The sequence below is a fragment of the Heptranchias perlo genome, chromosome 3 (genome assembly GCF_035084215.1).
Source record: "Heptranchias perlo isolate sHepPer1 chromosome 3, sHepPer1.hap1, whole genome shotgun sequence".
Lineage (NCBI taxonomy): Eukaryota > Metazoa > Chordata > Chondrichthyes > Hexanchiformes > Hexanchidae > Heptranchias > Heptranchias perlo.
Window position 1 is genome coordinate 23,624,909 of NC_090327.1, and position 22,559 is coordinate 23,647,467.

Consider the following 22,559-nt stretch of genomic DNA (forward strand, 5'->3'; position numbering starts at 1 on the left):
CTACCTTCTAGCTCCTTTGCCAATTATCTTCAATCTGTGTTCTCTGGTTACTGACCCTCCAGCCAGTGGAAACAGTTTATCTTTATTTCATAGCCATGGTATTATGGTAAGTACAGCACAGGAGGTGGCCATTCGGCCCAATGTGCCTGTGCCAGCTTTTTGAAAACCATAATCAGCTCGATCAAAACCCTTCATAATTTTGAACACCTCTATTAAATCTCCCCTTAAACTTCTTTGTTCTAAGGAGAACAATCCCAGCTTCCCCAGTCTCTCCACATAACTGAAGGCCCTCAGCCCTGGTATCATTCAAGTAAATCTCCTCTGCACTCTCTCCCAGGCCATGACATCCTTCCTAAAGTGTGGTGCTTAGAATTGGGCAAAATGGAATCATAGAAAATTTATGGCAAGAGAGAGGCCATTCAGCCCATTATGTCCGTGCCAGCCGAAAATGAGCCACCCAGCATGATTCCACTTTCCAGCACTTGGTCCGTAGCCTTGTAGGTCACAGTACTTCAGGTGCACATCCACGTACTTTTTAAAATGAGTTGAGGGTTTCTGCCTTTACCACCCTTTCAGGCAGTGAGTTCCAGACCTCCTCCACCCTCTGGGTGAAAAAACTTTTCCTCAGCTCCCCTCTAATTCTTCCACCAATCATTTTAAATCTATGCCCCCTGGTTATTGACCTCACTGCTCAGGGAAATAGGTCCTTCCTATCCACTCTATCTGGGCCCCTCATAATTTTGTACATCTCAATTAAATCATCCCTCAACCTCTTCTGTTCCAAAGAGAACAATCCCAGCCTATCCAATCTTTCCTCATAGCTAAAATTCTATAGTCCTGGCAACATCCCCGTAAATCTCCTCTGTACCCTCTCTTGTGCACTTACATCCTTCCTGTAATGTGGTGTCCAGAACTGTACACAATACTCAAGCTGTGGCCTAACCAGTGTTTTATACAGTTCCAGAGAAACCTCCTGCTCTTATATTCTATGCCTCGGCTAATAAAGGAAAGTATTCCATATGCCTTCTTAACCACCTTATCTACCTGTACTGCTAACTTCACGGATCTGTGGATATGCACTCCAAGGTCCTTCACTTCCTCTACCCCTTTCAGTATCCTCCCATATATTGTGTACTCCCTTGCCTTGTTTGTTCTCCCCAGTTGCATTACCTCTCACTTCTCCGGATTGAATTCTATTTGCCACTTTTCTGCCCACCTGACCAGTCCATTGATATCTTCCTGCAGTCTACAGCTTTCCTCCGCACTATCAACTTTTTGTATTATCTGCAAACTTCTTAATCATGCCCCCTACATTTAAGTACAAATCATTAATCTGTATCACAAAAAGCAAAGGACCTAGTACTGAGCCCTGCAGAACCCCACTGGAAACAGCCTTCCAGTCACAAAAACACCTGTCAACCATTACCCTTTACTTCCTGCCACTGAGCCAATTTTGGATCCAACTTGCCACTCTCCTTTGGATCCCATGGGCTTGTACTTTTTTGACAAGCTGAGGCCTAACCAATGATTTGGAAAGGATGAACATAACTTCCTTGCTTTTGTACTCTATGCCTCTATTTATAGATCCCAGGATCCCATATGCTTTTTTAACAGCCTTATCAACTTGTCCTGCCGCCTTCAAAGATTTGCATATGTGAACCCCTAGATCTCTCTTTTTCTGCACCCCCTTTAAAATTGTACCATTTAATTCATATTGACTCTCTTCATTCTTCTTTCCAAAAAACATCACGCCAAACTTCTCCGTATTAATTTTAAACTGCCATGTGTCTGCCCATTTCACCAGTCTGTGTATGTCCCCCTTCTGCTGCTATCATCCTCACAGTTTACTACATTTCTGAGTTTTGTGTCATCTTCAAATATTGAAATTATGCCCTTTATACCCAAGTCCAGGTCATTAATATATATCAAGAAGGACACCACTGTTTACTTCCCTCCAATCTGAGAAGCAACCATTCATCACTACTCTCTGCTTTTGGTCTATTAGCCAATTTTGTATCCACTGCCCCCTTAATCCCATTGGTTTATCCCTTTCCCCTTTTTTGAACAGGGGTGCAACATTTGCAACCTACCAGTCCTCTGGCAGAATTCCCATATCCAAGAAGGATTGAAAGATTGCGGCCACAGCCTCTGCTATTTCCACCCTTACTTCCCTCAGCAATCTAGGATGCATTCGATCTGGACCAGGTGACTTTTCGACTTTGAGCACTGCCAAACTTCTCTCTATCTATTTTTATCCTATCCAATTTTCTACCCCTTCCTCCTTTACTGTGACATTGGCAGCATCCTCTTCTTTTGTGAAGACAGACGCAAAGTATTCATTTAGTACCTCTGCCATGGCTCTGCCTCCACAAGAAGATTTTCTTTTGTTCACTAATCATCCCCATCCTTCCTTTGACTATCCTTTTACTCTTTATATGCTTATAAAAGCATATGCTTTATTATGTGTGGCAGATGTCCTTTAATGTGGAAAGGTTGAGAAGCTCCAGGCATATTTCTATCATGCAGGGGTACCCATTGATAGTAACAAATCAATAAGGAGACAAAGTGGTAATTATTTATCACTCATTAAAAATGCACAGCAGTGTGACTATAAGGAAAGAAGATAGATTTTTACGTTATATTAGGACCATCAGTTATAAAACAATATGTACTATACTTAGGTATGTCCACATCTGGAGTATTGTGTCCAGTTTTGGTCACCTCATGATGAAGGATATCAAGGCTGTGGAGAAGGTGCAGAGGAGGCCAACCAGGATGATACCTAGCCTGGGAGCTCTGCTATGAGAACAGGCTCCAAAAGTTAGGGCTATTTATTTTAGAGAACCACAGATTAGAGAGGATATGAATGAGGTTGTTGAAATGATGATGGGATTGGAGTCAATCTGATTTTATAAGTTATTTGAGATGGATAGAGATGGTATGCATATAAAATCTGTGAGTAACAAATTTGGTGAAGTAATTTTCACAGAGAGACATCACTCTCTGAAATAGACTTCATAACAAAGTGAGTGCTAATTCCGTACAGTCCTTTAAAAAGGGAACTTGATAAGCTCCCAATTATGGAGGTTAAGGTTGGGAGCTAGCTGCAATTAAGACGAGTTATGAGCTACTACTTGATTGCTTTAGGGAGTCAACGAGGAATTATCCAGAGTTTTTCCTGAAGTGGCTGCAGGTTCTCTTCTCTATTGTTTTGCCTCTCCCAGGATATTGCCTGGTTAGGGGGTTGGTCAATGGTGCATATGGTTGCACCATATTTTGGATGGGGTGGTCTTGATGGCCTGGCGGGCTTGTCTTGTATGTTAGAAGACAAAATAAATGAGGAAGTAGAGATCAGATGAGAACAGGCTTGGGTCTAAAAATCGTACTGCAGTTTAGAAAAGTATTGCTTACACTTTCCTTCCCATAATCTTCTCCCTTGTTCTCCCCACCTCTCCTGAAGTTGATATCTCATCACTGACTTTAAAGAAGACGAGAAAAAGGCATGATAAAAAAATAATAAAAAGAAACAGATGCACAAAAGCAATTTCATACTCCAACTGCATTAATGAAATGCATACAAAAGCATCTAATCACCTTATCGCCTACCCGCAGTTATCATCAATCGTTTAGTTGCTTTTGAAATCTTCTTTAATTTTATAAACATGCTATGTCTGTCAGTGATTAGGTGTCGAAGAGGAATGTTCACATGTGATAGGTTGGGGTACAAAAATAATCAATTTTTTTTTCAGCAAGAAGAGGGAAGCTGAGGGGATACGAAGAATCATTTGATCTAATGGCAGCCTCCATATAGCTGTTAATTTTTAAATGGCTGACAGGTCTCAATGGTTGACACTGCTTGATGAATACAGTCACTATGAACTGCATCAAAGAGGAGCACTATTCATTGCAATCCAACATGGTGAAACTCTGATAATGCAAAAAAATACAATTGATGCAGGACAGAAGACTAATAACTGAGGCCAGAAATCAGCAAAGCTGCAAGAAAAGTGGGGAAAAGGACAGGTTTCAAATGTTAATAAGCAATCAAAAGATACTATGAGTGTTTGACTGATTACCTTCTGCACCCCTCCGTAGCGCTGAATAGAGTCCGAGAGCTGATTCTTAAGCCTATCCAATTGTAACCATTCTCTCTGCAGATGAAAAAGAAATGTTCATTAAACAGTCTATGTGCCTCCCAAAAGCACGCAATAACGGAAATCAACCATACTCTGAGGCTAGCAAATTTGTAACTAGCCACGCTCTCTCAGACAGCATCAGTGTGTTGGAAATAAAAAAAAGAGAAAATATATGTGAAGGCTAGAAACCTGAAATGAAAACAAAAATAAAACAGATCATTTTGGAAGTACACAGCAGGTCAGTCAGTATCTCAAAGAGAAGAGATGGATTAATGTTTAAGAGGGACTCTTTTCCTCAGAGTTATGGCAAAGGGATCGCTATTCAAGATATTAACCCTTTTCACTTTCAGATGCTGACGGGCCCACTGTGCATTTTAAACATCAAAATCTTGCACCCTTGACCATAAACAATTGGTCACGATTGGGGCTGTTGTTCTGCAGTGATTGAATGGCCAGGGTTTCCCATTTCTGTGCTTACCGGCCTGCGATTTTCCGTCCCTTAAAGTGAACAGGCGGGAAATTGGGGGCCGACGAGTGCAGAAGAGGAATACTCTGGCCCATAAGGGCCTGAGTTTGTTGGAACGGCGTGTTTGCCAGCGAAGGCCATTAATTGGACATTTTAGCTCTCCTGTTCATATCGCACTATATTTGCGCTGCAAATTGCTGGAATGTTGATCCGTTATCGGTGTGGCGAGGTCAATGACAGTGCAGCCAACAGCTTAGCCCGCAGACCATGGCACTATGAAAAGGTGAGAACAGACCCCACGACTCAGACTGAAGCATGGCACTAAGAGATAAGTAAACTGCAACTTCTGAAATCACCTTAAATCAACTTTAAAAAGTTAATTTCAGTTAAAAAAAAAACTTTGTACATAATAATCTGTAAATTCTGCACATCCCCTTTTCCACAAAAATAATCACAGGAAGAACAGAAAATGAGGTAATCAAATTTTGGGGACGAGGTGGAGCGTCGGCGAGACCAGCTCCCGGGGATTGCAAGGCAGTGGGCTGCCCAACAGGTCAGCCAGACGGTGTGGAGGGAGTTTGCCATGTCAGTCGTCCACGATCGGGAGACCAGTGCAGGTTAAGAAATACAATGATCTGACCAGGCCAGGTAAGCAGTCTCAGGGCTTCAATTCAGAATTCACAAATCTATTGTAAACATTGTCTGTCTCTGTAATTATTTTTTTAAAGAATAGCTTGAGATGCAAAGGAGTTGTCCTTCAGTGGGGGATGGTTAGGTGCTTTCACGACATGATCTGTTTGTTTGCTCAAGGCAGAATCCAAAGGCAAGTGAATCATCAAAGTCTATTGCTGTGGGAGATAACACTTTCATGGTGGCCATTTGATGAATTTGACAGCTTCAGTCTCTGTTGAAGAATATATTCCAATGTCTGAAAAGAAGCCTGTCAGATCAACACCTCTACCTCACACAAAGCAAGCCACCAAACTTTTTCACCAGTTTTCCCTGCAGAGGAAGTATTACATAACATGTGGGAGTGTGTGTGAAGAGGAGGAGGAATCCCCTTTCTGAAGGAGATGACACACCATGAGGACAGGACCCTGCAGCTGCAAGGGCTCATGTTGCTGTGCCTGCCAGCCAGGCTGAAGGTGGCATTGTATTGGCGCAGTCAGATGAGTTTTGCAGCCTCTTGCTTTGTTTCCTGGGCAGCGAGCCACCCAAGGGTGAGACGAAGAGGGGGGACCGATAGAGATTTGTGAAATTTTGCATGGTTTCAATAGGCTGGATGTGGAAATACTGGCTTCGCTTGTGGCCACAGGGTGGGAAGAGGAAATCACAGTGGGAGAATGCTAGTGCAGCATGTGAGCATCGGCATAGACCGCTGGGTCGAATTGCCTTTCTCAGTGCTGTGCATCGAATATAAAGCTGACTATGTAACCTGTTGAACAAACATGCTGCACTAATGTAACCTTTTATTTTTCCTTCCCACAGCTCCACAAGGACCAGCGGACACGAAAGCAGAGGGCACAGGGGCGGAGACTGTGCGGGAGGAGGAGAAAGGGAGGGACCAGGAGGGGGATGAGGAGGCTGAGCTCCGCAGAGGGGAAGGCAGGAGAAGGGGGTAGGCGTGTCTATCCTTACGCTGCACCGTGAGGGTGTTGACATGGAGGGCACACTTGACTGTGCCCACCAGTGGAATAGAGGTGGATCAGGAAAGTCTGGAACAATTTCTCTGTAGAATGATTCCCCATGGTGGCACGAACACAAAGAAGAACAGGCGAGATTGAAACAATAACCAATTGAACTTGTATTCAGTGCAATAACCAGTCAACAAACATCAGCGTAATAGCAGATGAGAAAAAAAAAAGCTGTAAAGTCTCATCAAGAAAATTCAGCGCAGTGCAGGAAAGGTTCAACTGTGCACACGTGACGCCCCGGCAAGTGGTGAAGACAGCCATCGGGATGCTTAACGCACACTTCCAGTGCCTAGATAGGTCGAGGGTGTTCTACAGTATGCCCCTGATGAAGTGGCAAAGATTGTAGTGGTTTGCTGCGCATTGCACAATTTCGCCCTGCAGGAAGGGCACACCCTTGACTTGCAGACAAGCTGCCCCTGGAACTGAAGGATCCTGACCCGCAGGTCCCTGAACCCATGGATTTTGGCCTCCTGCAGAAAGGCATGGTGCCAGCGGCCAGCGACCAGCTGGTGGTTCAGGACAATGATAACCCCCACTGTTATTTTCCAGTCTTAAGTGGCTGCGCGCAGTTAATGGCAAATGATGGGGTAAATCACGCAAATTGGCGATCACCATTGACTGCTGAGCAGCGAGAATGAACATTTATCGGCTTAGGTGAGCCTATCAGCGGAGTGGCGCAAGTGCCCCAGCAAATTACAGCGCAATGGCATTAATGCGACATCGCTATGGTGCAAGTTCCCAGCAATTTCAGGCCCCATCAGTCATATTGCACGTTTATTACACTGGATTCCAAGATTTCAAAATCTGTTTCAGGGGTTGCAATGACCAACCCAGTCCATTTATAATGCGGGGTGCCACTGGGTTGTGGTGACTGAGTAAGTCAAATTCCACATTTATAACACAAGGTTCTGGGAAATTTGGTCAGTGTTTTGGTGATTGAAATCCACAATTCTGTCCATTTTGCTGTGTATTGGGTAAATCGGTTTAATCAAAAGCACAGCAGTAGCAGTCGCCCGAGCTCTATTGCTGCGTTAACACAAAAAACTCTGGTCAAAACTCTGGGGCATCAGCCACGAAAAGAAGTGGCGGGCGGAATTTACATATTAAATGGGATTTCATTATTAATGAATTAATAAAACCTGCATTTAAAATCGATTAATAATTCAGGATGGAGAAGTGCAATGACTGTATTAGTTAAAAATGGATAACAGCCAGGGAAAGAAGTAATTATATTTTACATGCAAATCTTACTGGTTTTAATTTTCTGGCAATTACATTTTGGCTTCAGGACTCATTTGCATAATTTTTGAAGTTATTGTTACAATTCAGCTGCACTTACCCTGGACGATCCACGCACTATTTCTGAGAGCTGCTTAATATACTTTGTGGAAGAGCTGATGGTTTTATTCGTCTCCTGCTGCGTTGTATGCCTTTGGCAAAACAGAAGGGAGGAGGAGGGAAAAAAATAAAATAAAGGCTGTGTTTGAAATCAAACAGAAGAAATAACTGTCGAAAGAACAGCGATTTAGGATGTAATCAACATTGAGATTCAAGTGAGAATACTTTTACTTTATCGGAAAATTTCAATATGCGCTCATTATATTATGATTTAAAGATGGTAGTAAGGCCATCTGAATTTTGCTTTTGCCTCCATAATTCAAGTCTCAAAAAATTTGGATGACATCAGCTCTGTGCAAAGCCATGCTATTTCCACATCGAAAATAGAACAGAATGCAATTTTGGAAGAAATAAATTGAATAATTTTCCACAGTAAAACATTTACTGTCTCCCATTCTGGTTGTTCTGACAGTACAGCCCCCATTTTTGTTCTCTCGAATACAAAGGACACAGACTTGAATATATCTGGCACTCAACTGGTTAGCCATCTATCGCCAGATCTAACTGGACAACGTCAAGATGTACCAGGACTCACTCCCCTCGTCCAAAACCGCCCACCACCCTAGGATCATCCTGGAGAGGAAAGATAAACCCCATTTTCTTTTCTCCACTACCAACCACCTACTGAAATTCTTCTTCCCTCACCTTCACCTCTAACAAGTGCGAGAAGCTCATGTGTTTTTTTGTCACCAAGGTAGAGACCATCCATTCAGCTGCTTACGAACATAAGAAATAGGAGCAGGAGTAAGCCATATGGCCCCTCGAGCCTGTTCCGCCATTCAACAAGATCATGGCTGATGATCTACCTCAACTTCACTTTCCCGCCCGATCCTCATATCGCTTGATTCCCTTAGTGTCCAAATATCCATCAATCTCTGTCTTGAATATACTCAACGACTGAGCATCCACAGCCCTCTGGGGTAGAGAATTCCAAAGATTCACAATCCTCTGAGTGAAGAAATTTCTCCTCGTCTCGGTCCTATATGGCCGACCCCTTATCTTGAGACTATGACCTCTAGTTCTAGACTCTCCAGCCAGGGGAAACAGCCTCTCAGCACTTACCCTGTCAAGCCCTCTAAGAATTTTTTACATTTCCATGAGATCACCTCTCATTCTTCTAAACTCCAGAGAATATAGGCCCATTCTATTCAATCTCTCCTCATAGAACCCTCTCATCCTAGGAATCAATCATTGCACCCCCTCTAAGGCAAGTATATCCTCCCTTAGATAAGGAGACCAAAACTGTTTACAGTACTCCAAGTGTGGTCTCACCAGAGTCCTATATAATTGCAGCAAGACCTCCTTACTCTTATACTCCAACCCCCTTGCAATAAAGGCTAACATACCATTTGCCTTCCTAATTGCTTGCTGTACCTACGTTAACTTTCTGTGATTCGTGTACAAGTACACCCAAATCCCTCCGACTACCAACATTTCTCAGTCTCTCACCTTTTAAAAAATATTTTGCTTCCTACCAACGTGGATAATTTCACATTTCCCCACATTATACTCCAACTGCCACCTTCTCGCCCACTCACTTAACCTATCTCTATCCCTTTGCAGTCTCTTAGCATCCTCCTCACAGCTTACTTTCCCACCTAGCTTTGTATCGTCAGCAAACTTGGATACATTACATTCGGTCCCCTCATTTAAGTCATTGATATAGATACAGCTGAGGCCCACGTACTGCTTCTGCTGCTTTCCACCTTTCCCTTGCCCACAAAGATCAAACTGTTCCCCTCAGACTCCCCCCTCACCCTATTCCTGAACCCATCTCTCTATTTCTTGCTCAATTTCTTCCATGACCTCTCCAAACTCATCTAACCAAGCAACCTATGTTCTGCTCCCTCAACCCCATTTCTGATGACCATCCAACCTCTCCTTGTGGGCCCCATGTTAGATAATATTATAAATTGTTCTTTCTCCTCAGGCTGTATCCCTCTCCCTTTCAGAACCATTATAATCACCACTTCTCAAAAAAAATCAACAGGGTCTGTCTGGCCTTGCAAACCACTGCCCCATCTACAACCTCCCTTTTCTCCCCAAAATCCTTGAACGTAATGTTGTCTCCCAGATCCATTTCTCCTGCAACTCACCGTTTCATTCTCTCTAGTCAGGTTTCTGCACCTCGAACAGCACTAAAACAGCCCTAGTCAAAGTCATGAATGACATTTTCTGTCTGTGATGTATTAACCCTCCTTGACCTGTGCAGCCTTTGACATGGTCAATCACACCAGCCTCCTCCAATGCCTGTTCTACTGTCCAGCTCTGCTTGGACTCTTACCTATCCATTTTGACCAGAACATGGTTTCTCTTTTCATCCCGTCACAGACACCTCAGGAGTCCCCCAAGGATCCAACCTTAGCCTGTTCCTCATGAATATACTGCCCCTGGGTGACATCATCTGCAGATATAGGGTCAGCTTCCATATGCACACATATGACATCCAGCTATACCTCTCCACCACCTTTCTCTACTCCTCCACTGACCCTGTGCTGTGAGAATGTTTGCCCAACATCCAATCTTGAATGAGCCACAATTACTTGCAGTTAAATATTGGGAAGCCACTGTCCAGACTACACCACAAACTCCATACCCTCTCCACTGACTCTGTCCAACTTTCTGGTACTCTCTCAGGCTGAACCATACTGTTCACATCTCAAAATCCTATTTTACCCCAAGCTGAGCCTACAGGCCTCATATCCTCTTCATTCCAAAGACTGTTTACTTCCACTTCTAACATCACCACCCCCTACCTCAGTCCCTCTGCCGCTGAAACCCTCATTCATGCCTCTGTTACCTCCAGACTCAGCTATTCCAATGTTCTCCTGGCCAGCCTACCATCCACCACCCTCTGTAAACTTCAGCTCATTGAAAACTCTGTTGCTTGTATCCTAACCCACACCAATTCCTGCTTCCCCATTAGCTCTGTCCTCACTGATCGACGTTGGCTTTCGGTCCCCAACGCCTCAAATTTAAAATTGTGTGCAAAAACAACTACAAACTCCTCCATGGCTGTAAATCATCTAACTGCAGGGGTGACAAATCCTAGACTTCCCAACAGGCATTAGAAATGGAGCATTTCATTAATTATACCTATCTACTTTCATATATGCTGGTTGATCTCTCATGGTGTTGCTCACCTATGGTCTGGGGTCTGAGGTGCGGTTTTGGGCACCGAACTTCAGAAAAGATATATTGGCCTTGGAAGGGTCACAGCACACATTCATCAGAATGATACCAGGGCGTAAAGGGTTAAATTATGAGGACAGGTCGCACAAACTTGGCTTGCATTCTGAGTTTAAAAGGTTGTGGATCTAATCGAGGTATTTAAAATGATAAATGGATTTGATAGGGTAGATAAAAAGAAATTATTTCCTCTGGTAGTGGAATCCATAACAAGGGGATATAATCTTAAAATTAGAGCCAGATCATCGAGGAGTGAAATCAGGGAGCACTTCTTCACACAAATGGTGGTAAAAATCTGGATCTCTCTCCCCCAAAAGGCTGTGGATGTTGGGTTAGTTGAAGCTTTCAAGATTGATAGCAATAGATTTTTGTTAGGTAAGGGTATTAAGGGAAATGGAACAAACACAGGTAAAAAGAGTTGATATATCAGCCATGATCTAAATGGGTGGTGGAGCAGGCCCGAGGGGCTGAATGGCCTACTCCCGTTCCTATGTTCCTAAGAAGGCGGCGCACAGGAGTGAGAGGACTGGAAGCACACATGGGAGGAATGGTTGGGAGGGGACCAGGTGAAAGAGCACAACAGGGATGGGGGCACAATAAAACAGGAAACATAGGGAGGTAAGAAGGGACCCAAGTTATAAAATTAACCTACTGGACCTCAAAAGAAATAGGGTTCACTGTTTAGTAGCACTGGAATTACAGAAAATGAAGATGGCAGATCTTCTGAAATTTTTCCCCCTGAATCTGAAAAACAGTCACTTCTTGCTGGGTTCTTTGGCCTTGACAACCTGTCTACACCCCACCAAGACAGTGACTTGCAAGTAATCTAGAGAAACATTCCTCAGCCTCTATGTGACTTGGGGATGTATCCACTTATGCAACTTTTCCACAAAGTATAGTTGAGCGGTGACCTTAATGAGACAAGGAGAGTTCAATATATCTCCAGCTTAGCAGCTAAACCTCACGATTGAGCTCCAGACCACAGACTGTGAACAACAGGAGTTCAACTGTCCTTATTCATGTAACCTTCAATCCCTTTCATAACCAGATGTTTGTCTAGTTACTTTTTGAAGAAGTTAGCCAATGTAACATTAGCTTTTTTTTATTTGTTCATGGGATGTGGGCGTCGCTGGCAAGGCCAGCATTTATTGCCCATCCCTAATTGCCCTTCTTGAACCGCTGCAGTCCGTGTGGGGAAGGTTCTCCCACAGTGCTGTTAGGTAGGGAGTTTGATATGTTGAGCTATGGGACTGTGCTCCATGTTTACATTATTCTATGGAGTAAAAAAATACTTTGCTTCTGATCTCTAGTCTTGCTTGAGGCATGCCAATTTTGTGTCCATGTCCTCTCATTCTGTAATCACAGTTTAGCTTAAATAACCTGCTTACATCTACATTAACCAATGCCTCTCAGCAATTTAAAGATCTGGAGCATGTCCCTCTCAATCTTATTTTCTCCAATGAGAACAAATTCAATTCGGTCAACCTATCTTCACAACTTAGTGTTTCAAGTCCGGAAATAATCTTTTTCACTCTCCTCTGAACCTTTGCCAATGCATCAATGCACTTCTGAAGGCAAAATGCTCACAATTGTACACAGCAGTTCAAATATGGTCACACCAAATGAGTTATACATTTAAAAAGTTTGTAATCAAGCATTCTCCAATTGCATCCCAATACTTGATTAGCTTTGTTAACAGGCGCCTTGTATCAATTGGATATTTTCATGGTCTATCAATAGACATTGCTGAATCGTTTAGCTTTTTTCATTTTGCCGATGGATTTCCACATAACTTTACGTTCCTCCACATTAAATTGAAAATCTAATTCCTTTGTCTTTCCATCCATCCATTAATTATCCGGATATCTTTGGTTGCTATCTCTTTCTCTCTCTATACAGCTTTTCATCATCAACAAATTTTATATTCCCTCCTTCTGATTATTAATGAATAATATAAGCAACAGGAAGCCTAGGACAGAGTTATGGTACTGGACTTGCAACCCAGAGGTCATGAGATCAAGTCTCAATATATCTGTTAGTTTGTGGGATAGCTCCATGAAAACTGCCATAAAACCCAACTGATTCACTAATCCCCTTCAAGGAAGGGAACCTGCCACCCATCTCTGTTCTGGCCTACATGTGACTCAAGCCCACACTATGTGGTTGACTTATAGAATCATAGAAGTTTACAACATGGAAACAGGCCCCTCGGCCCAACATGTCCATGTCGCCCAGTTTATACCACTAAGCTAGTCCCAATTGCCTGCACTTGGTCCATATCCCTCTATACCCATCTTACCCATGTAACTGTCCAAATGCTTTTTAAAAGACAAAATTGTACCCGCCTCTACTACTGCCTCTGGCAGCTCGTTCCAGACACTCACCACCCTTTGAGTGAAAAAATTGCCCCTCTGGACCCTTTTGTATCTCTCCCCTCTCACCTTAAATCTATGCCCCCTCGTTATAGACTCCCCTACCTTTGGGAAAAGATTTTGACTGTCCTAATATCTTCTTATGTGGTTTGGTGTCAAATTTTGTTTGATAACACTCCTGTAAAGCATCTTGGGACCTTTTACTACATTAAAGGTTCTATATAAATGCAAGCTGCTGTTGTTATTGAGGTCGCAGTACCATTTCCAGTCTGATTAGATTTGAGAATGGACTGTTGTGCTCCCTGTAGCTGTGGTTCTTTCCTTGAGGAATATCAACTCAAGATCTTTCTCAGTTGGCGCCCACAGATTACGCTGCTGGCACATGGCAGAAACTTGTCACAAGGAAATGAATGGAAGAGACTGATTCCACGTCCCCACACTCATTGAGAGCACAGGTGGTATGTAGTCCTATTCTCCACCCTATGCTCCCTGCAAATGGGGCTTCCCTGCCGTAAGTGCGGCATTGTGGAATCACTCTTACAGACTCTGCAGCTGTGGTAACAAGGAGAGCAGGGATTGCAGAGGGAGAATTGGAATTAAAGACTGAAGCAGCAGGAGTAACAAGAAGAACAGACAGAAGTGGGAGACATATAGATAACTTTGCTGCTATGGTAACAGGAGAGTAGGGGATTGTAGTAAAGAGTATCAACTATGGTCAGTCTGATTTTTTCATTAAGAAACCCTGGCAAACGGCCAAGGGCAATGGTCCATAGTGAAGGCACCATAAAAGTTGCAAAGTACAGGAGGAAAGAAAAGCAAATGAAGTAGTGGATTGGTGGTACCAAGATTATATTTGAAAAGACCAAGGGAAGCAAGCAGTTTCGTAACTTTGAGGTGCTGGAAAAGAATGAGCTATAGTTGGAGATGCTGCAATAAGTCTGGATTTTAAACACAGTTAAGATGCGGGAAAAAAGGGATGATGGGTCTACTGACTGGGAGATAAAACTGCAGCTTGAGAAGCAGCGTAGAAGATCACACATCAGGCTTTCTGGCCCTCTGCCTGTATTATGTTGCTGGAATATCATTAGTGCAATTTGTAAAACTACACTAGTCTAAGTGATCTTTCTGACTTTAAAGATTGCAAAGGTAAGTACAGATAAGAGAGGGCAATCGGCCCATCTAACTAATTTTTTTATAGCAAACATACAATTTCCCCCATCAGAATTTCCAACTGCTTCTTCAATCACTCCTGAGTTTTTACCTCTGCTCCTTTTTGTACATATCAACTGTCAGTTGTGAAATGTTAATGGTCAATGTTTGGGGGGGGGCTGGCTCAGTGTTTCAGCGCTTGCTTATAAAGAATAAGATCCAGAACCTCCCCTCCCTCCCCCTCCCATCTGCCCCCATTTCCGCTCGTACCTATGCCCGACAATTGATGTACCAGACAGATCCCACTCCTCCGCTTAGCATGCTCCTGGCACTAATGGCTGGCAATACTGCCTCTGTATAGTGGAAATTCTCATAAGAACGGGAATTCCTACTTACAGTTTACAGAAGCAGCAATCTGGTCAAGATAAGTAGATAAATCACCCGGTCTGGATGGGATGCATCCTAGGTTGCTGATGGAAGTAAGGGTGGAAATTGCGGAGGTACTGGTCATAATTTTCCAAACATCCTTAAATATGGGGATGGTGCCAAAGGACTGGATAATTGCAAATGTTACACCCTTGTTCAAAAACAAGTGCAAGGATAAACCCGGCAACTACAGTCAGTTTAACCTTGGTGGTGGAGAAATTTTTAGGAACAATAATCTGGAACAAAATTAACAGTCACTTGGACAAGTGTGAATTAATTAAGGCAAATCATGTTTAACTAACTTGATAGAGATTTTTGATGAGGTAACAGAGGGTAGATGAGGGCAATGCAGTTGATGTAGCGTATATGGACTTTCAAAAGAGGTTTGATAAAGTGCCGCATGGTAGGCTTGTCATCAAGATTGTGGCCCATGGAATAAAGGGGCAAAGGAACCAAAGGTGACACGAGGAATTTTTTTAAAAAGTAGCACGTGGTTAGGATCTGGAATGCACTGCCTGAGTGGGTGGTGGAGCCAGTTTCAATCATGGCCTTCAAAAGGGAACTGGATAAGTACTTGAAAGGAAAACACTGCAGGGTTATGGGGATAGGGCAGGGGAGTGGGACTAGCTGGATTGCTCTTGAATAGAACCGGCGTGGATTTGATGGGCCGAATGGCCTCCTTCCGTGCTGTAACCATTCTATGATTCTATTAACACTGGAGCGGTGTTGTCAGGAGGAGTGCGACCTGTCTGGTACATCAGCTACTGGAGTCAGGTAGGAGCAGGCAGGGGAAAAATGGATGTCAAGGGAACTGGGGAGAGGCAGAATGGATGGCAATGTGAGAGAAAGAGCAAGGGATGAATGGGTGGCAAAGAGGGGAAATGGGTGTTAAGGGGAGGGGATTAATGGGTGGCAAGGACGTTGGGGAATAGATGGGGAATAGATGATGAGGAGATGGCGAGGGGAGAAATGCAGAATAGCTAGATGAGAGGAAGGGAGGGGGACGAATAAATGGTGCAGAGGAAGCAGAATTTATGGCACTGAAAGGAGAGGAAGAGGAGAATGGATGCCAGTAAAAGTGGGATGGATAAAAGTAAAAGGCAGAGTGGATGGCAATGAAAGGGGGAAACTGATGGCAATAAAGGAGATAGGGAAGGGCGAAGATGAGGGGAAGAGGAAATAGATGACAATGAAGGAAGAGATACCTGAATGGTAATAGAGGGAAAGAGAGAATGGATGGTAATGAAGGGGAGATGGAAAGGGCTTTGGGGGAGAAAAGGAGAAATGCTAATTACAGTGCTTCCAGGGAAGGAAAGAGTGTGCCAACATTAATGGAGAGTGTGGGGAGTGAGAGTGCCAGCATAAAATGGGGGGAGGGGAAATAGTATCATCATGAACTCTGGGAGGAAGGAAAGAGTACCAGCTGGAAAGGGGTGCAGTTGAAGAGGAGTATCAGCTTAACTGATTTGGAGATGGAGAAGAGAAGAGCTTCTGTTTGAATTGATGATGGAGAGGTCATTCTTGATGAGTCTGCTGCTCAGAGACGGTCTCATCATTCCAACCAGTGTAAATGTTTCTTCTAACATATTTAGACACAGACTGTAATTTTACAAACAGATTCAATCATGCAACCTGTTACAATTAACCACTACAGTTAAGGTTGCATCCAGTGCAATTAAAAAAAATGTGCCTAAAGGGAGCAGTGGTTCAGGGAGAGGATGTCAGACCCCCTCCCCAACCTAAATAGTAACATTTTGCATACACGTATAAAAGATTATTCTCATGGTTTTTTAAACACACAAATACTTCATGAATATCCATCATTTAAAGCAAAAATAAATACTGTCATAGTAAACTGAAACACTTTCAAACTGCGAAACAATAGTAATTACGACCTTCATATTAAAAAAAACTGAAAGTTACAACAAAAAATAGATTCATCTGTTTTTCACATTCATCTGATTCTTTGGATGAGATATTTAATCAAGGTCCAATCTTTTTGGCCATCACAAATCCCGTGGCATTATTTGAAAAACAGCGGGGAGAGATCCCAGTCTCCTGATCAACACTGCTCCCTCAACCAATACCACCCCTAAAAAAAACTAGATTAATTGGGAATTTATCTCATTGATGGCACAGACTGATGCTTTGCTTTGCTAACTGTCATTGCACTTAAAAAGTTATTTTTTTTTCTGACCAAAGACAACGACACAGATTTTTTTGCCTTAACTCTTTAAAATGAAACCCCTCACTACTCTCAGTTTGATAAAGAAATACTTGTATCACCGTGCTTTGCACAACAGGTGCAGGCTAGTTCTCATGGATCCCAATAATCAAAAATCAGAAATTTTGCACACAAGTTTGTTATGAACCAGAATGTTGCTGCTTGTCAGATCTGACACATAGATCAGTTCTGACAAATACTTCCTTTCATCCCAGCAACAATCCCTTTACAGCAGTTCAAGGCGGCCTACTGCCACCTTGTCAAGGGCAACTCGGGATGGGCAATAATGCCGGCCATGCCAGTGATGCCCACATCCTGAAGATATATATATTATTTTAAATCCCAATTAGTAACCATCAAGCTTTTAGTAACTAGTCCTCTGAGATGGATTTTTTTTGGGATGATCAAATGGTACCATAATGTTGGCTTCATTTTGGAAATCCTGCCGCTGTTTTTCTGTGTATCCAGCTTTAAACATTTTTATTGTTCCAAAGATTTCCCAGACCCCGAAGGTTGAAGGCAACTTGTACATCTGGGTATTCAAACAATGGCCATCGAGTTACACACGGCCTTAGCAATCCATGAAGCCCAGACAACTCAGCTCTATTTGAATATGCTGCATTTCAATAAGCTGCATTTATATAATGCTCCCTAATAGCAGACGTGTCAGGACACTTTATAGTGCGAAGAAGAAAGGATAATTGCTGCTCAATGATTTGTTCTGCTTGAACTATATGGGCCTGGAAGTTTGTTCTTAGTCTGTACCCTCATTGTTCATTGATCCTAAATCAGACATCAAGATCTGCTCGTAAATTGAGATATACAAATTAATGGGAACACGGATTTAAATTTTATATGAGGTCTTTAAAGTTTCATAGTATGCACCTAAGTTGCCCAGCAGGACAATACATAAAATCATAGAGTCACACAGCACAGACGGAGACAGTACGGTCCATCGTGCCAGTGCCGGCTCTTTGAAAGAGTTATCCGATTAGTCCCATTCCCCTGCTCTTTCCCCGTTGCCTGCAATTTTTTTCCTTTTCAAGTATAAAACTGAACTCAATTTTCAAACTAACACGCCGGGATTTGAACTTACTGGGTTCGATTTTAAAAGTAAAATATTAGGTGGGTTGGGGGGCATTGAAAATTGCCACCATTTCAGACCCGCCTCCAACCACGAATTTCCGGTTTTCATGGGAGCAGGAAGAGGGGCAGGCAACCAACCCGCTCCCAAGAGGCGGGTCAGGCCTTAAAACCTTTCAAGGAGGCTTCAGGCCTCTATTTTTCACTAATTCCTGATTTCAACCCCGGGGGGCCTCATGAAAGGAGGCGAAAAGGCCAAAGACTAACAGATAGGTGCCTAGAAAGGCACAGCTTGTGGGCCCTCTCCTCCAGATTGTGGAACCCCCCTCCTCCCGATCCTCCCCCTCTGACCCCCGACCCCGATCCTGCCCCTTCGACCCCGACGCCAATCCTGAGACCAGCCTGTCAATCAGCCGATCTGGCGGACGGGAAACTGACAAAATAAAAATAAAAAAGTCGTCCTTACGACAAAATCGTAAGGACGTCCGGGAAACCCATACTAATGGGTTTCCTGACCTCAAATTGACCCCCCCCCCGCCACCGTTTTAAAATCACCCCCACTTTCTCTGGATTTTTAGTCCAGGCCTCTGCATTATTAGTTCAATAACATAACCACTGCACTACCAGACCCCAAATTAAGCTTGGACACTCCTGATCCTCCCTATACTCACCTATATCACAATTCTAACTTCAAATCTGTTACAGAAGTATAATAATAAATGTACTTTTATCATCAAGATTTTGTCAATGCTTTTCAGTTTACCAGCTCTAATCAGTTATTGAGTGTTCATGCAGGACACATCATCTCCTTGGCAAATTCTTAAAAATACTGCTACTCTATTGATAGTTAAATTTTCAACCACAACCAGCATCAATTTTGTTCAAAAAAAACAACTGTGCATGTGAAAAATCAGGTAGGTGGCAACCCTATATCCAGTTCAACAAGTCTATTTAAACAGATGAACACTCAATCCTCAGAGACCCCACTCTGCCAAGCCTGTAGTTGAAGTGCACTAAGTCGTGAAGTGATGCAGTTCATGGATGAGACAACCACGAATATGCTGTGAAGTAATGTTATGTATTTTGTCACAGGCTAAGTAAGCAGAAGTTCACTGTTCCTTGAAGGAGGTCAGTAGATCCCTCACAGAAAAATCACACGCTCAGATGATATTCTCTGATGTTGGCTTTTCTACTCTCCTTGGGGATTTTGAACAGTAAAAAAAAACCCTGACTGGCTTGTGCTGTGCTTTCTACCGCAGTGATTTTCCAACTGGTCTAGATGAATAAAAGATTGGTGTACTGCAAACGTGAGGTCAGTCTATTCCATGCACTATCACTGAACAACCAGTCTGATATTTCAATAGCAATACTGCATAGGTTAAGTTGAACTACCAGGATTTATTTCAGTTTTGAAGGGAGAAAGCTCAGGCTGAATAAAGATGAAGGTCACAGAAAAAATATTGTCGGTGAGATTTTACCTGCTGGCAAAACCGCCAGCACTGTTATTTAAAGAAAAGAAAGATTTGCTTTTATATAGTACCTTATCTCTCAGGAATGTCTCAAAGTGTAAGTGAAGGGTCAAGGCCTATGGTAAAGACAGTCACCGAGGATGATAAATTAAATCAAGATTATAAAGAAAGCTTGAAACAAGAAAAGCTATTTAGCCGAATTGCGCTCACTCTTTCCACATTATATACATTACTTACCTCAATCAGTCATGACATTAATCTGTCTTTTTAAGGCAATCTATATGCTTGGTTCCTTCCGCAGTTTCAAGTTAATGGGTGTTAGATCAAGAAATGTCAGGCCAAGCCAAGGAGAAGAATAGAAAATTGAAGGAATAGAACAAAGTCCAGGAGAACTCTAATCATTCTGCTGGCTTCACAATTGTGTACTTTGCTAACAAATGTAAAATACCAACGCACTTCAACTTGCATATCAAGTTCAAAAGGCGGAGGGCAATTTTATATCAATAAATTGAATCAGTAAGATGATTAAAATTTGAAGATTGGGGAATACCACTACCTGTTCCATCCCTCTGTACGTCTTAATATAATTATATGTATTTTAATAATACCAAAATTCTCAGCTTACTGTTGAAATTTCCCATGGTACTCTGAAACTTAATTAACAAACAAATGTCCGAGGTACATGAGATCTTAACGTCATTGTCCTATCTATGCTTCACCATCAGATTCAGTAGAAAGTGCAAAGGAGATGTTAATATGTAGATTGCGATTAAAGGATGTTTATCACTTTGTCAGCCACATCCAGTGTGTTGTGACTACTGTTGCTGCCCAGAAAGCTCGACCATAACAGCAACACAAGCCGTTTGGGTTGACATAGTCAGCCTTGAAATCCTCTTGTATTCCCTTAAGTTCAGAAAATTGAGAGGTGACCTGATTGAGGTGTTTAAAATGTTAAAATGATTCAATAGGGTAGACATAGAGAAACTATTTCCTCTGGTTGGGGAATCAAGAACAAGGGGGCATAATCTTAAAATTAGAGCTAGGCCATTTAGGAAGCAGTTTTTTTTCATACAAAGGTAGTAGAAATTGGGAATTTCTTCCCCCAAAAGGCTGTTGATGCTGAGGCAATTGGAGCTTTTATGAATGAGATCAATAGATCTTTGTATTGAAGGGATATGGAGTCAAGGTGGGTAAATTGAGTTGAGGTACAGATCAGCTAGGACTTCATCTCAGGATCTTCATAGCGCCCAATAAAATGCTTCCAACAATGCCCTACGTCACAATATTTATTAACGACTTAGATGAAGGCATAGAAAGTCTCATATCTAAGTTTGCCGATGACACAAAGATTGGTGGCATTGTAAGCAGTGTAGATGAAAACATAAAATTACAAAGCGATATTGATAGATTAGGTGAATGGGCAAAACTGTGGCAAATGGAATTCAGTTTAGACAAATGTGAGGTCATCCACTTTGCATCAAAAAAGGATAGAACAGGGTACTTTCTAAATGGTAAAAAGTTAAAAACAGTGGATGTCCAAAGGGACTTAGGGGTACAGATACATAGATCATTGAAGTGTCATGAACAGATGCAGAAAATAATCAAGAAGGCTAATGGAATGTTGGCCTTTATATCTAGAGAGCTAGAGTACAAGGGGGGCAGAATTATGCTGCAGCTATACAAAACCCTGGTTAGCCCGCACCTGGAGTACTGTGAGCAGTTCTGGGCACCGCACCTTCGGAAGGACATATTGGCCTTGGAGGGAGTGCAGCGTAGGTTTACTAGAATGATACCCAGTCTTCAAGGATTAAGTTACGAGGAGAGATTACACAAATTGGGGTTGTATTCTCTAGAGTTTAGAAGGTGATCTGATCGAAGTTTATAAGATATTAAGGGGAACGGATAGGGTGGATAGAGAGAAACTATTTCCGCTGGTTGGGGATTTTAGGAGTAGGGGGCACAGTCTAAAAATTAGAGCCAGACCTTTCAGGAGCGAGATTAGAAAACATTTCTACACACAAAGGGTTGAAGTTTGGAACTCTCTTCCGCAAAAGGTAATTGATACTAGCTCAATTGCTAAATTTAAATGTGAGATAGATAGCTTTTTGGCAACCAAAGGTATTAAGGGATATGGGCCAAAGGCAGGTATATGGAGTTAGATCACTGATCAGCCATGATCTTATCAAATGGCGGAGCAGGCACGAGGGGCTGAATGGCCTACTCTTGTTCCTATGTTCCTACGTCAGCCCTCTCCATTTATATGAGGGCCTACAGGAAATTGTGGCACTGCAGTGCTTCCCACATTGCTCGCAATGCATGCCAGGAAAGAAAGGACAGCCCCATAGTTTAAACATAAAAAGGTAGTAGTACTGCCCTGCTGGTGGGTTTGGGCTTGGAGTTCACCTACAGGTAGTGACACCCTGCAAATTCCTACACTTACCGTGTGTAGCTTGATTTCCTGACTAAGCATCACAATTTTGCATAAAAACCCTCTAAGGCAGTTGACAATGCCAATATCTGAGTGATGATCAATATTTACCCCAACAAATCACCTGCCCTAGCTATAGGGTAGCCCATCTTTCCCAGAAAGCTGACACTGAACTCGCTAGCCCTAACTGAATTCCAGTGCCTCTGAATATTATTTTTGTCCTCCTGCACTATGATACATAATTCATGATAAAATGATGTATTCAGTGTCTAAGTAATTCTTAGGCTAGTTTGTTATATAATCAATTGGGATTCTGCCATTATTGGCACCCCTCATTTATCCAGGCTGAACTTAATTGCCTGAAGTTTTGACTGATTCTTTGAACCTTGACCACTTGTAAGCAGCAGAAAGTTCTTAGTATTATCTCCTATCTCAATCAGTTCATTTTAAATCTAGGTAAAACTGAAAAGGACTCAAATAGGTTCAGGAGCACTGGCAGAGAGATTCTTAGTTTACTAATAAGGA

The 22,559-nt window shown here is 42.6% G+C and overlaps 1 protein-coding gene across 1 annotated transcript in view; it reads right to left on the reverse strand.

The window, feature by feature from the left end:
* tsnare1 (T-SNARE Domain Containing 1) overlaps positions 1–22,559 on the reverse strand; it is a 619,881-nt gene that overhangs the window by 245,217 nt on the left and 352,105 nt on the right. The window contains exons 5-6 of the mRNA XM_067978551.1: positions 7,636–7,726; positions 4,077–4,151 (exon numbers count right to left, since the gene is read on the reverse strand). Coding sequence (XP_067834652.1) covers positions 4,077–4,151; positions 7,636–7,726 — 166 coding nt within the window. The remainder of the gene's footprint in view (positions 1–4,076; positions 4,152–7,635; positions 7,727–22,559) is intronic.